Source organism: Echeneis naucrates, chromosome 21 (genome assembly GCF_900963305.1).
Source record: "Echeneis naucrates chromosome 21, fEcheNa1.1, whole genome shotgun sequence".
Taxonomy (NCBI): Eukaryota; Metazoa; Chordata; class Actinopteri; order Carangiformes; family Echeneidae; genus Echeneis; species Echeneis naucrates.
Window position 1 is genome coordinate 22,419,920 of NC_042531.1, and position 15,067 is coordinate 22,434,986.

A 15,067-nucleotide genomic window follows, 5' to 3' on the forward strand; every position below is an offset into this window, starting at 1 on the left:
GACCGATGCAGGAGGTCTGGTTTGTACTGTCAGGCTCCAGACCAACACCTCCAGTCACCAGTCACCAGTCACCATATTATGCCACCTTCTGGAGAGGGAAAAATTAAACACACTTCTCCAGGCTTCAAATGGTTTAAAGAACTGTAATGTATGTACTTCATTTCTTTGTTTCACTAATTCATTATTTGTTACTGTACGGCTCCCTTTTTTATTTTCATGAATAATAATGATAATGTTAATTGATTCTACATAGAACAATTAGGGGCCGGTGTGTAGGAGCCGCATTCAAGTTTCCTAATTTGTTTATTTTAGGCATATAATATTTTCGCTTTGATTTTTTTGGATTTTATTGCCACTACAATCATTATTACTATTTTATTTATATATTTGGAGTTCTGTAATATGATTTATCGTTAACTACTATATACTGTAGATTCAAATACAGTAATGTACTGTAAATATACAGTAAATTACAACTGTTAACAATTAAAACTAACTAGTATTGTGTTGTAAATTTACAAGAATACACTAAAGAACTGGACATTTATTTCTAGTAAGACTAATTCCATTATACAGTGAGAAACTGTAGAAAATACAGTACTTTGCAGGCAAAGCTGCTGCCAGTTAATTATTGTAAATTTACAGAGAAAAGTTTTACAGTGTAAGGTATATAAAACAAAAAAAAAAGGAATAACAGATAATCTACAGAGAACATTTTTTTTTTTTTTTTTTTGCCAGGCCATCTTTACTAATTTAACATGGGGTTGACTCACTGATGGAGTGAGACATCCTTGTTCTGTAGCTGCAGGGTTTAGCTTCATGGTTCAGTCCCGGAGGTTGATTGGTTTCTGTTATATGAAATGTTACTGATGTAGTAATTCTTTGAGCCACAAGATGGAGGAAAGTATCCACAGCAGGTCTATTGGTTGGGTGGGACAATGCACTTAAGATGAGAGAAAAGTTCCAAAGTAGGTGGGTCTGACTAGAGAGGGGATTGGGCAAAAAAAGATGACAGGAAAGTTGTCTAACTTTGCCATGCTGTCACTTCTGAAGAAAAATTGCTTTCAGAGTCTAGGAAGTAAGAGCCCCTCCTTTTCTCCCTTCAATGCTAATGTTTTCTAGACAGGTTTTCTAGTCGACCTGCAGCCCGATGTGGAAGCTGCTGCTCACAACACATGAGGAACCTGGACTGACCTATGTGCAGACAGCAGTAGTCCTTGTCCTTGTAAGTATGCTGCTCTCAGCACTCATGTATACTGGTCCGTAGAAGGCATGCTTTTCTGCTCTATACAGGACACCTACAAATCCTACTGAGATTATAATGTCATTTGAAAATCAAGTTCGTAATGTGATAAAGAAGTCTAATAAAAAGATATGATACAAGAAGATATCATATTTCTTTTTCCAATGATCACATTCACCAGGAGGCAGAGTTCGACCAGAGATTCACAATCTGTCTGCCAGGCTGGGAAAGGTCTGGACACATCACATTTTGTAGCCTGTTAACTTGAGTCTGATGCCTGCAGTCCAAATTCAAGATTTGGGGGGTGGGGGTCTGCAGAGGCTGCTGTATATGTAAAGGGAAAGCCTGCCACAAGGTTATAAAGGAAGTTTATATAATATAGGTTTATTAATTATAAACTGACATGATGTTGACATGAACATCTAATAATTCACTCAACAACATATAACTTGCAATAGAAATAGAGAGAGGTGGGAGCAAAAGAGGTGGGGTGAGGAAGAAATAAAGATGTGCTAGAAGAGGAGAGCAGGGTAAAGAAAGATTCAAGGGGTGGGGGGCAGCAGAAATTGAGTGAGATCAAGAAGTAGAGTGGTGTTTTCAGAGTGAAAACAGGCAGTTCGGGTGGAGGGGGAGTTTAGGGTGGCGCCTTATGGAGCATGAGGTCAGAGGAATGTGAAGTCGAAACTCTCCCTCTTCACACACGTCTCCTTCCCAGTTCATTGAACTCTGTTTTTCTAACTTTTTACAGACTCTGGATCAAGATTTGGATCAGGTTTTATGTTTTCTGTGGTTTTTATATTGACTTAAAATCTTCATGAGATACCAATTAAAAGTGAAATAAAAGCAGCTCCAGTTGGGGGCGACTGGTGTTTCCATCTTCGCACTTTGAACGTTTAAAAAATGCTAATGTATTGCTTTGCTTTTCTTGTGACATTTTTCCACACTCGCTTGACCTTCTAGGGGGGACGGGAGGTGCCATTGGGGATAATAGTAGGGGAAACACTGAGCTCTGAGAGGTAAAGAGAGAGAGAAGGATAAGCAGAAAGAGCAGGGTAGAGGAAGAGAAGAAGTCAGACATTTGAACAGCTTAACCCAGTGTGACTAACATTGGCATTGAGGTCAGACAACAGAGGATGAAGAGAGCTGCAGCTGCTAATGTGACCACAGGGAAGAATTTATACCTCTGTAACAAGGTTTCACTACACATGACAGTTTAACCCTGGAAGGGGTTTGCACTGACAAACAACCACACACTTAAACCAAATTGAGTCTACCCTCTGCTTCACCTCACCCAGCCCTGTAGACAACTGGGGAGTTAACAAGCGAGCATGGTAATACTGATGGTGGTGTGCTGGTAAAACTTGTGCAGCTAATCCAGTGACCACTGAATTACTTAAATAAATCAAATTGCTCTGGGAAACATGGAATGTGGGATGGATATATTGTTGTTACAGCGTACACATTGTATTGTGGAGTATAATGGCAGAGGGATTGATAACCTTGTCAATAGCAAGGTTTAAGCAAGATAAGTGAGTGTGTCATTCATTCATCCTCTACCTGCTCTGTTTCCGGGTCGTGGGGTGTTGCTGGAACCAATCCTAACTCACAGTTGAGCAAGGGCAAGGTACACCATGGACACTCACTCCAGACTGAGTGAGTTTCATAGGTAATCCTGGAGCTGGAGAACCTCCAACTAATCCATCATGAGCCACAAATATTTCATTTTTGACTCCCTATCTGTTGGGGTAGCTTCAATATTTAACCCTAACCCAATTTGTTATATACCAATTAAGACTAGCAGTCAGGAAATTACTCCTAAAAGTCCAAGAAAATACTGTTGAAATGTTGAATGTTGAAATTGATGATACATTTGAACGCATAAATAAATCAAATATATATATATTTTTTTTTTAACAACAGAATCATAACAAAGTTACATCAAGGCACTTCACACATCGAGCAGGTCTAGATCAAACTTTCATGGAGTTGTTGAAGACACCCAACATATCGTTCCAAGAGCAAGTACTTGGCGACAGTGGCAAGGAAAAACTTCTTTTAAAAGGCATACACCTCGGGCAGAACCAGACTCAAGGGGGCGGCCATCTGCCTTGATTGGTTAGGTTGAGAGAGGGAGAGGCAGGGAAGGGAGGAGCAGAGGCAATGAGAGAGAGACAGTGAATGTGAGTGCAAAGGAGAAGCGTGGGGTCCTCAGTAGAGGAATGGAGAAAGAACAAGAGAAGGAGGAGGGAAGATTCCATAGAAAATGCTAAGAAAACATAGTGGTTGCAACCTGGTAACACTAAATGTGCACTAGTAAATATTAGCAGTAGGGGAGAAGAAGTTACCATGGGCAATGTGGAGTAGTGTGTAATAATAACTAAAGGTAACTATTGCAGTAACAGTTAATTAGTGGGAACATGGAACAGAGATGATTCAGTACCTATAGGACATGGACAGGAAGACAGGACAGGAAAAACAGGGAAAAGATGCTTGGTGCAACCCCCAGCAGTGTAGGCCTATAGTAGTATAACTAAAAGAGAAACCCTGTAATTAAATCTTACATTTTTAACTGTAGGCTTTGTCATAAATTAATCTTGAAAGTTTAGGCAGAGTCCATCCCACGGTCCAATTCAGAGAGTTGGTTCCATAGAAGAAGAGCCTGAAAGAGCTGACTCTCAATTTCCTCTCAGAGACTCTAGCAACTACAAGTAAACCTACATGCAGAGAGTGAAATGACCTACTAAGATAATATGGAGCTATGAATTCTCTGAGATATGATGGAGCTTGGTCATTAAAATCTACATATTTTATTGATGACACATTATTTCAGAGAGTGATTGTTTCATATTTGATTCCACTGATGTATGAACTTGTTTGTCCAGGCAGATGGGCACAGTGTGCACAAAAACATGAGGTTCTTTCTGTCTAAGTTTTAATTTGTTTGTACATAAACATCCACCAAATATCATTGTATTTTCACCAGCTTTGGCAGTACCAAATATCTGCCTCTGCTTCACTAGGATTAGCCATGCTGGGTGCTGTATACCTTGAGCACTGTGCATTCTCACGAGAGTGTTGCCATTCTTTTTTGTGAGAGTTAACAACCCTTGTGGCCTCATTCCTTATTTGAAAATTTAACCTGTCAGTTCGCATTTCACAAAAATATGAATGTGTATAGTTCTGTGTCTTGTTGAGTACAGTCACATCCTCTCTTGCATCTGCCAGCGTTGTGTGTTTGACAAAAGCTCAGTCTCAAGTTGCATGTGTCAGACCTTTGGTGGTTTTTAACTATGTATCTAAACTGCTGAAGGAATTCAGTTGCTGGACAACACTCAGTTCTGAGACAAGGGAAATGTTAGTTTTCCTGCATGTCCAATGGTGATGTCAGTTCTCTTGAATTTTCCCATAGTAACAGCAGCTCTCCTGTGTGTCTACAGCTCTCCTTCTGGTGAAGATGTAGTCAGTTTGATCTCCATGGAGAAGTCTCCAAGCAGAACCTCCTCTGCCTTGTCACCATGCCTTTTGTGGTTGCTGTTTTTCTTGACTCCCATCACCCAGACAACACGCTCTGTCCCCCCAGCCAACACATCTCTGCTGGCCAATACCACACTGTTATTTGACAGTGGAGCTCCACACTACAACCTAAGAAATTGCAGCTGCTCCAAACCTGTGCTGGACTGCGATGAAGCTCTTGCCAACTCTTTGTGCAGCTGCCACACTGTACTGCGCTCTGACCTGCCCCTTGCTGGTCTCAGAGATCCGGGACAACTTACTGTCTGGGTGAAGGAGTTCTGGGTCTTGGAGGAGCTGTTGAACAGGAGCATGATTGGTCATCTACAGTTGTCCTTCTGTGGAACAAAGCCACTGCCCAGTCAGTACCTGGCTCTGCTCAGTTTGCAGACCCTTAGGATCCACAGTTCAGTACCACTGGTGCCTTATCGCAACCAGGAAATCAAACTGGTCCCTGCAGCAAGAGTGTCTGTGGAGTTAGAGGCTCTGTCTTTTGACCTTGCCTCTGCCCTACACCTAACCATCCTGGATGTGGCTGTGCTCAATGGGCTCTCTGTCCTGAAGGCATACAGTGTTGTGCAACCACCTGGCCCTAGCTTCTCACAGCACCTTCCCCTCCGGAAGCCTGGAGAGGAAGCTGCACTTCAAAACCTGCTCCTCACATTCATCTACTAACATTAAGCGAACCAGAGGCAGAGTGAGCAGTCTGCAGCTGGGACCAGGGACCACAAGGCTGGATCAGCTTAATTCTGCTGCTGCAAGGAGCTGACTGACTGAGTCAAAAGCACATTTCAAATTAAAAGTCATCACATTACACAGTTGTTCATGTATTATGATTTAAATTCACTAGTCAGTGCAGGCGTAACCTCAAGTTAATGATCGGTATAGTCCAATAAATTTGTCCAAATCTGGGAACTGTGACTCCCCTGGAGTCAAGCTGCAGCCTCAGACTGAGACTCACGATGGATTTAGCTAAAGCAATAGCTGGTCCTTTTAGGTGAACGACTTTGTTCTGGTGGTTTCCAACTACATGTAGTCTGTTATACAGGCAACTGGATCAACAGACGATCATGAAATAGATGTGCTGTAACAATGGAATGCAGTTAATAGGGTCCAGAAGGAATAAGATCTAGATTATAATGTCTGAGGATTCAATGCTTGGTGGAGGATCCTGAAGCTCAGCATCCCAAGACTGTCCCAAAGATGCTGTAAATCCAGATCCAACAGACCAAAACAGAGAAAAAGGGTGGGGAAGACAGGAGGGAAGAGCAGAGAGGAAGGAGCTTGGATGACAGACAAGAACAGCGAGCACAGAGAGAAGTGAGAAGAAAGTAGGCAGCATAGTAACGATAGCAGAGAGACACTAACAAAACTGATCCATGAACAGTCGTTGGCGTAGAGATTGTAGTAACATATCTCATTTTTGTGACACTACATCACAGTGAGCTGGCGAACTGGACCCGTTTTCTCAAAATCTGTCCTCTCCTGATGATATGAAGAGATGAAGAAAGGTCATAGGTCCTAAGAGGTCCTCAGGGTCCCTGTCCTCTGACTGACAGCCACCACTGCACCTACCACCTGGAACCATGTTTGAAGACAGAGACCTGTGACTCAGCCAAGTCAGTTTTTAGCCAGTAGAGGACAAGCTCACAGGTCAGAAGCCAGCAGGTGTTCAGGGTTTGACCTTTGCTCTCTGATTTGACAGCCAATTATGCACTTACTTCAGGGAGATGTGTGTGTCTGGAATATTTTTTTCTCTCTATGAATCTTATCCATCAACAGACTGTCACAGTGAAGCAACATTAAACAGAGTTTTTTATCATTACCCAGCAGAATCTTGTTTTGTCCCAAAACATTGCATATTGACATTTTGCAGAAGGAAGGTATCAATAGTTTCAGAGCAGTGGCAGTATTGTAAGGTGTACAGAAATGTAAACAAACACACTAAAAAAAACAACAACATAGCATCTACAGGGAAAACTGTCAGCTTAGTTTTAGTGTGTTCAACATGTGATGGTGAGGATACTGAATGAAGAAGAGAAAGAAACAAACTTAAGTAAATAATAATGGTAAGAAAGTTGGTAAACAAATAAAAGCTTCTTGAAGGACTTTCCAGCATAAGCAAGTTTCCCTTGCTTATTCCCTTGCCCTCTTTTGGAATTTCATGTAAATTAATTTATGTATCAGACTTTCTTATGCTGTGTTGTTAATGAAATTAGCTTCTAACCAAATATATTTACTGTGCGCAACAAACAATGTCTTAAACCTGCATGATTGCATTATTACTATATCTAAATGTGTTGAATCACAAGTACACAGTAGCAACAGCCAATACCTTTCTATTGGTCAAAGAGAATCAATAGAAGCAAGAAAATTCTTTAAGCCATAGTGACACGGCTGTTTTGTTGTTCAATTTATTGGTCAAGAAGCTCATTCCATACAGGCAAAGTGTTAGCAGCAGCTGTCACAGCTGCACAGTTGCAATGTAATAAAAACTGCCCAACATGGATTTTTAATAAATACGAAACAAAGTGTGTCCCTTATCAGTATAAATAAGGAACGCATCTCTTCGTTTCCGAATACAGGACAATGTTGCATTTTAAGGGACAGTGGGCAACCCTAGTCAATAGGTAGGTTAGGTATTTTGGACAAATCTGTGAACTTGAAGTAACTAAAAAAAAGTGTGGTATTGAAGGGAATTTATTTTTTCCCCAGAGTTGTTAATTAGTATACAAATTATTTAATTGTTAATTTAATTGTTTAACGTAAAGATTGATCCACACTGTGAAAAAGTAATACCCAATATGGAGTTAGAAAAGGCATGATTAGCAACTAAAGGAGATAGGTAGTATCAGATATCATCCAGGATTGTATAATTCAGTGTGTAGGCCATTAAACCACCATTTTTCATCGGGGAACCTTCCATTCGGGGTTACCCCTATGCAGAACTGGTCCATTGTTCCACAACCAGGACAGAACCCACATTGTTCCTCTTCAATGAGAGGTTCAACAATCGGCCTGATCCTGCTTTCCAGCACCTTGAAGTAAACTTTCAGCAGGGAGGCTGAGTAGTGCGATGCCACTATAGATGGCATACACTTTCTGGATGAGACCGGACGAGACCAGCAATTCATAAACTGAAAACTCATGAATTTAGTGTAAATATAACTTTTTTGCATGCGCCTCCTGATAGTTTTTGTTGACACTCCGAACAAGATGGGTTACCAGAAAGAAGTTGGTGTTCCAGAACTTTGCGGTCATTATTTTGGTCGGAAAGTGCAGAAACATTTTCAACAGATTCCTCTGCTTTATACGCTACATGCTCTGGGACAGCAGGTCCCACTTCCACATACTTGTCAACGTCTAAAATGTCTTTCACCAACTCCAGAGAAAGTTGAAGCGCATAATCCGTAGCCGCAATGTTTTCAAAGATTTCCAGGCTTCTGAACAAAGCAGTCAATTAGACTCGATTCGCTGACTTTGATGAGATTTGGTGAGTTTGACAGATAAAATTAATTCACCGCTGCAACACAGGACCATGACATAATTAAATGCGTAGTGAAATAATTAGATATATTTTTGCATCACATGAACTGGTATTTTAATTAATTTGTGGCACAAAGCACAGCATCTGCTGTCTGTGCTTTTTTACATAAACATTCATAAAACAGTTCTTTGTAATTTTAAAAAAGCCAAGGCATGTGCAAGTGTTTATTTGAGACGTATGAATAACGCTTCTGTTTCAGTGGTCCAATTTAGCAATGAATTTAAATTACACATGCTTTGTTCATTTACCAATGTTCGCAGGGAGGAGGTGAGTTCACAAAACTGAGGCACAAAACGTATGCTGCGAGAGGACCAGGTGTCACCTTGCAACTGTTGTTTCAAAACTTAATTAAAAATTGCTGGAGACAAAATGAAACCTTGTGGGAGCCTTTTGTATCTGAGTTTCCAACCCTGATAAGTAAATGAAAAACACCCCTCAATTCCTCAGCTAAGGGGAGGCAAAAGAAAGCATTAGCAAGGTCAATGCATGAGAAAAATTGATGTTTGATTGATGTGGGTGAGGGAACACATAGCTGTGTGTAGGGGTTAGGAACAGGAATTGTGGCAGTGGTAGTGATAGCATTGATGCATCGAGGTCATGTGCCATGCGATACTTCCCAGTGTCCTTTTCAACAGGCAAAATAGGAGTATTCCAGCTGGAATGAGACCTCTCTAAAATTCCTACTTTATGCTGATAGAGTCTGCCAAATAGGTTGAAGCGCACTGTGCTGAAAAGTAAGGGGGGAGAGTAATGAACAAACCAACATCTGTAGGTCCCTGAGACCACAGGGCAGTTGGTAACGACGACAACATGTACTCAGCAGATTCATGATAATTTTTTTCTCGACAATTTCTCTCAATTTGCCTGTGTTCGAGCAGAGCAATATCACAAGTAACATGCACTATTTTTATATGAATTTTCAGATGGAGAGTAAAGCAGGCCGGGTGTTTGGGTAGGAGACCAATCAGACACTGAGAACAGACGTTTACACATGGGGCCCAACTCTTTAGCTTGATGATTGGCATGCACTAGAAGAGTAACATGAGGAACTGCCTCAGCACTCATCTGTACCATACATTTTGATCAAGTGTCAGTTGTACAGCAGAAGTCACACCCCCAGGCCCAACCAGAATCGAGTCAGCTTAAATGTGCCAACTCATGCCTTCCACCTCACTATAGAAGGCGTGTTGGTAAACATCATTGTTATCACAAACAAAACAATGTGACAAGGTAGGGATCAGTGGGAGAAGAGAAGGGATGCAGAGCCTATAACCACAGACACCACTGAGTAAACAAAGAGATCTTGCCATTCTGTGTGGGGCCCTTAGCAGTGATCAAACCCCAATAAATGTCAGCCTAGGAAGTTGCTGGAGTGTGAGGTGGTGGACAGGGATGGAATAGAACAGTCCGTTGTGAGACCATTCAGAAATGTCACCATCAGTCATTCCGAACTACAGAGCACGGAAGTACAACAGTCCCTGCCCATTAAATCAACGGGACAGTTCTCAGAGTTCACAAACTGATTATAGAAAAGTCATGTCTTCATCATCAACCGTCATTGTCATGTAAGGATCTGCCAAGCCTGCATGATCAGGTGTTCTCGGGCCCCATCAATACTGATGTGGAGGGTGCATGGTGGGAAACTGCCCTCCAGGAGCTGCACTGGCATTTGGTGCCTGATGAGGTGGTGGACCTGATGCATCTCCACGCACCTGACTAGTGGTGTGACAGTCTCTAGCCCAATGTCCAGGTTGACCACACAGAAAGCAAACATCCTGAGCAGTAGCAGCGCGGCGTGGCCATTGATTACACCTTGGTTCCCTGTAACATCCCCGGAAACCGCCTAGACCCCAACGTCTGCCCACAAACCCTCCTGTCATTCCTACCATTTGAGGATAGGAATGTGGTGAAACATTAGACGCACCTTGCTGCTACACCATCCATTTGTTCTGCTTTTTTTTTTTTTTCTCTTTCCATCATTGTGTTTATGCGTTGAGTCTAATTGCAATTTTAACAACTGAGACTGCGTTCGAATCTCGACAATGCTGCCCCTCTCAAAAAAGAATGTATTCAATCTGAGGAGGCTGGCCCCCTGGTATAATTCCCAAATCCGTGCCTTAAAGCAGACATCAAGGAAATTAGAAAGAAATTGGCATTCCAGTAAGTCAGAAGAGTCTCACAGAGCCTGGAAAGATAGCCTAAAAACATATAAAAAAGCTCTCCGCATTGCTAGAAGTTCATATTAATCAGCACTCATAGAGGAAAACAAGAACAACCCCAGGTTTCTCTTCAGCACTGTAGCCAGGCTGACAGAGAGCCATAGCTCAGTTGAACCAGTGATCCCCTTAGCTCTAAGCAGTGATGATTTTATTAACTTTTCTACAGATAAAATTTTCACGATCAGAGAAAGAATTTATCAGCTCTTGCCTACATTAGATAAAAATCTCCTACTGAATACAGCAACTCCTGAATCAGCTGCAACGCCTTTTTTACATCTGGAATCATTCTCACCTCTGAATCTCTCAGAGCTAGCTCCTATAGTTTCATCATCCAGACCGTCAACTTGTCTAATAGACAAGTTGACGGTCTATTATTAGATCTATTAATAGATCTATTAAAGAGATCTTTTGTTTAATTGAGCCGTTCATTCTACATTTGATTAATCTGACTTTATTTCTGGGTTATGTACCTCAGGCACTTAAAACCGCAGTCATCAAACCCAGCTTAAAGAGCCTAATCTTGATCCAGATATTTTGGCAAACTATAGACCCATATCGAACCTTCCATTTATTTCTAAAATCATAGAGAAAGCTGTAGCAAAACAACTACACAAGCATCTAGATGGGAACAGTTTGTTTGAAGAGTTTCAGTCAGGATTTAGAGCCCATCATAGCACAGAAACAGCACTGGTTAAAGTCTCCAATGACATTCTAATGGCCTCAGACAATGGATCACCCTCCATACTTCTCCTTCTAGATCTTAGTGCTGCATTCAACACCATAGATCATAATATTTTACTACAGAGACTGGAACATGAAATTGGAATTTAAGTAACTGCACTAAGGTGGTTCAAATCCTACTTATCAGATAGACATCAGTTTGTTCATGTTAACAACAGCTCCTCCTAATGTACTGTAGTCAGTCATGGAGTCCCGCAGGGTTCGGTACTTGGACCAGTCCTCTTTACGCTTTATCTGCTTCCTCTAGGCAACATTATCAGGAAACCCAGCATCAACTTCCACTGCTTTGCAGACGATACTCAGCTGTACCTATCCATGAAGCCAAATGAAGTCACTCAGATAGTCAGACTGCAGGCATGTCTTGAAGACATAAAAGTCTGGATGACTGGAAATTTTTTACTTCTCAACTCTGACAAAACAGAAGTTATTGTACTCGGTCCTCAGCACCTCAGAAAAATACTATCTAATCATCTCATCAGTCTGGACAGCATTACTTTGGCTTCCAGCTCCACTGTAAGAAACCTTGGAGTAATTTTTGACCAGGACCTGTCCTATGTCCCTCACATAAAACAAGTTAGTCGGGCAGCTTTCTTCCATCTGAGAAACATTAAGAAAATCAGAAACATCCTTTCTCAGGATGATGCAGAAAAACTAGTCCATGCATTTGTAACTTCTAGGCTGGACTACTGTAACTCATTACTATCTGGATGTCCAAACAAATCTCTAAAAGGCCTTCAGTTAATTCAGAATGCTGCTGCACGAATATTAACAGGAACTAGGAAAAGAGATCATATCTCGCCTATGTTAGCTGCGCTTCATTGGCTGCCAGTAAAATATAGAGTAGAATTCAAAATCCTTCTTTTAACATATAAAGCTCTTAATGGACAAGCTCCATCATATCTCAGAGAGCTCATAGTTCCTTACTATCCTAGCAGGCCACTCCGCTCTCTAGATGGAGGATTACTTGTGGTTCCTAGAGTCTCCAAGAGTAAATCTGGAGGCAGATCGTTCAGTTATCAGGCTCCTCTTCTATGGAACCAACTTCCAGTATCGGTTCGGGGGGCGGACTCTTTAGTAATTTTCAAGACCAGGCTTAAAACTTTCCTGTATGAGAGAGCTTACAGTTAAAAAGTTAAAGTCCTCTACTTTTTAGCTATGCTGCTGTAGGCCTAGGCTGCTGGGGGAAGGACTGAGCTTCTCTCTCTTTCTCTCTCTCTCTCTCTCTCTCTCTCTCTCTCTCTCTCTCTCTCTCTCTCTGTCTCTCCCTGTCACCCTCTCTCCCCCTCTCCCTCCATCTCACTCGCTCTCCTTTCCTCCCCCCTTGAATGCGTTGATAAGAACCATCCTTCTTAAAAAACACAGTTTCACCCAGTTCTAAGCATTTATGCTGCATTTACTAACCATGTTCTGCCAAAGTCTCTGTCTCTCCCAGTTCCTCTCCTCTCTCTCCCTGTCCTCTCCTCCTCTCCTTGACTCATCGCCATCCCATGTTCCTGCAACACCTGCTGGTCCCATATTTCATGAATTCCGTACTACGGCTCAATTCCATGAACTTCATGCAGCAACATGTTCCTGTCCCCCCCTCCAATGCCTATCTCTGCCTCTTAAAGGAAGTTTTTCCTTGCCACCGTTGCCAAGTGCTTGCTCATCGGGGGATCTGTTGGGTCTCTTTAAATAAATTTATAAAGAGTTTGGTCTAGACCTGCTCTATATGTAAAGTGCCTTGATGTAACTTTGTTAGGATTTGGCGCTATACAAATAAATCTGATTTGATTTGATTTTGATTTGAGATTTTCTGTATTTTCTGCTTCAACTTTAAGACAATGGTTTTACAAGTGGTGAGCGAAATGTTTCTCCCACTTCTCACATGTGGTGTTCTGTCTTCAGGAGTCCCACCTTGCACCTGCACCTGAGTAGAGAACTTTGAGATAAGAGCCATTAGTTGTTCAAAATAAGGTTTGTTTCCCAACACGTTCTGCACATCAGACTGCATTCCTCCTGCACTCGGACCTGGAAATTGATACCTCCTGGTTAGTTCGAATGGTGTGAACCCTGTTATTCTATTCACACCGTTCCTGATGCCTATTAATGCAATAGGTAGAACATCAACCCAAGACAATTTTGTCTGTACACATACTTTAGCCAATTTCTCCTTCAGGTTTCAGTTAATTCTTTCAACTTTTCCTTGTGATTGGGGGTGGTATACTTTGCCAAATGCATGTTTCAGGCCCAAGCCTTTTTCTACCTCTTGTAGGTCTTTATTTTTGAAGTGTGTTCCATTGTCAGATCTGATTCTTGTGGGAAATCCGTGACAAGGTATGTATTGGTTAATGAGAAACTTGTGCATTGATTTTGAATCTTCACTCGTTGTGGGTACAGTTTCCGGCCAGCCCGTGTATGCATCCACAGCGACCAGTAAGTATCTGTAACCCCTCACTATGTCACGCCACAAAACGCGGTGAAGTGCATTGCAGGGTGAGGACCCAATTGCAGGAGCCAGAAACAAGGTAGGTGACGAAAAAAATACTTTAATCTGAACTAAATTTACAACATAAACTGTACAAGAAAACATGGACAGAGCACGGACAAATCTGACAGGGCATGGACAAAACGACAAGGACTAGACTGAAAACAGGACTTAAATATACAGTGCTAGACAAGACACAGATGATCCACATGAGGGCAGGGAAGGCAATCAACATAGGACACAACCAGGAAGTAAAGTAACGGGGACACGAAGGAACCAGGACTACAAAATAAAACAGGAAGTTACAAGGACAGGACAGAATTAACTCAAAACCACATGAAGGAAATTTCCCTTCATGTGGTTTCACAGTACTTTTTACATGATATACATTACACACTGAACACCCTCACATGATTATGTATCATTGTTAGTAGATAAGGATGCCACCAATGTGAAAGGCTTCTCTACATTTGTCTTTTTCCACAATGTGTGAGACCATGTACCTCCCGCTGGACTATCCGGCTCATCCCTGGAGGTGAGACAGGTCTTCCGTCTGGGGCTCTCCAGATTTTGTCTTGTTTCACAGCCCCTACTGATATATGATGAATCTTTATTTTGTTCTGCTATTAACATATTTACATCACATCTTGGAAGAATGTCTTGCACTGTTTTCTCTGCCTGTAGCATCACTTGCCTTTTCACTTGCTTCCATTGCTCACCTATTGTCTGTGATTTTATGGCCATCATGAGTTTAGTGCCACAGTCGGCAAACTCTTCACACTCTATCACATTCACTGTCCCTCTGTTCGGGTTCTTTTACTTACTCTCCGTGGTCACAGATCCTTCGGTACTTACTTTGCAAATAGAGTTTATCTAATTTGCCCTCCCCTTTTTTTCTTTTTCTTGTATTGGACTCTACTCCCCAACAGCCAGTCAGTTTGTATTACATACACCTGAGCAACTGACCCTTCAGTTGTGTATTGCTTTGAGCCAGTCAGTGTGTATGGAGTTCACTCGAGCCACTGACCCAAGGAGTTGCGCTCACTTTTTCAGTGAGACATGCAGTTTGTGTTATCACCATTAGCTCTCCACTGCACGCTTTTACAACCCAGACACTAAATGCAATACTACTGAGACACTGTTTTAACTTCTGACTAATTCAATTCCCACACACAGAAAAATAGTGCAATACCTATGTTCCAGACCTAGGGGAATTTAGACTCCAAGCCAGGGCCTCCAACCCACTCAGTCTCTTGGTTTGATTGCATCTTAAAGTGATAGTTCAACATTTTGGCAAATCCGCCCATTGCCATACTTGATAATATGGCAATAACTTGATA

The 15,067-nt window shown here is 41.8% G+C and overlaps 1 protein-coding gene across 1 annotated transcript; it reads left to right on the plus strand.

Moving 5' to 3' along the window:
• The first annotated feature begins 1,042 nt into the window (after window positions 1-1,042).
• On the plus strand, window positions 1,043-6,578 carry LOC115062308 (uncharacterized protein C21orf62 homolog). The gene is made up of 2 exons (XM_029530947.1): window positions 1,043-1,225; window positions 4,681-6,578. The coding sequence occupies exon 2, from the start codon at window positions 4,718-4,720 to the stop codon at window positions 5,426-5,428; it is 711 nt and encodes a 236-aa protein (XP_029386807.1). The 5' UTR covers window positions 1,043-1,225; window positions 4,681-4,717; the 3' UTR covers window positions 5,429-6,578.
• The last annotated feature ends 8,489 nt before the right edge of the window (window positions 6,579-15,067 follow it).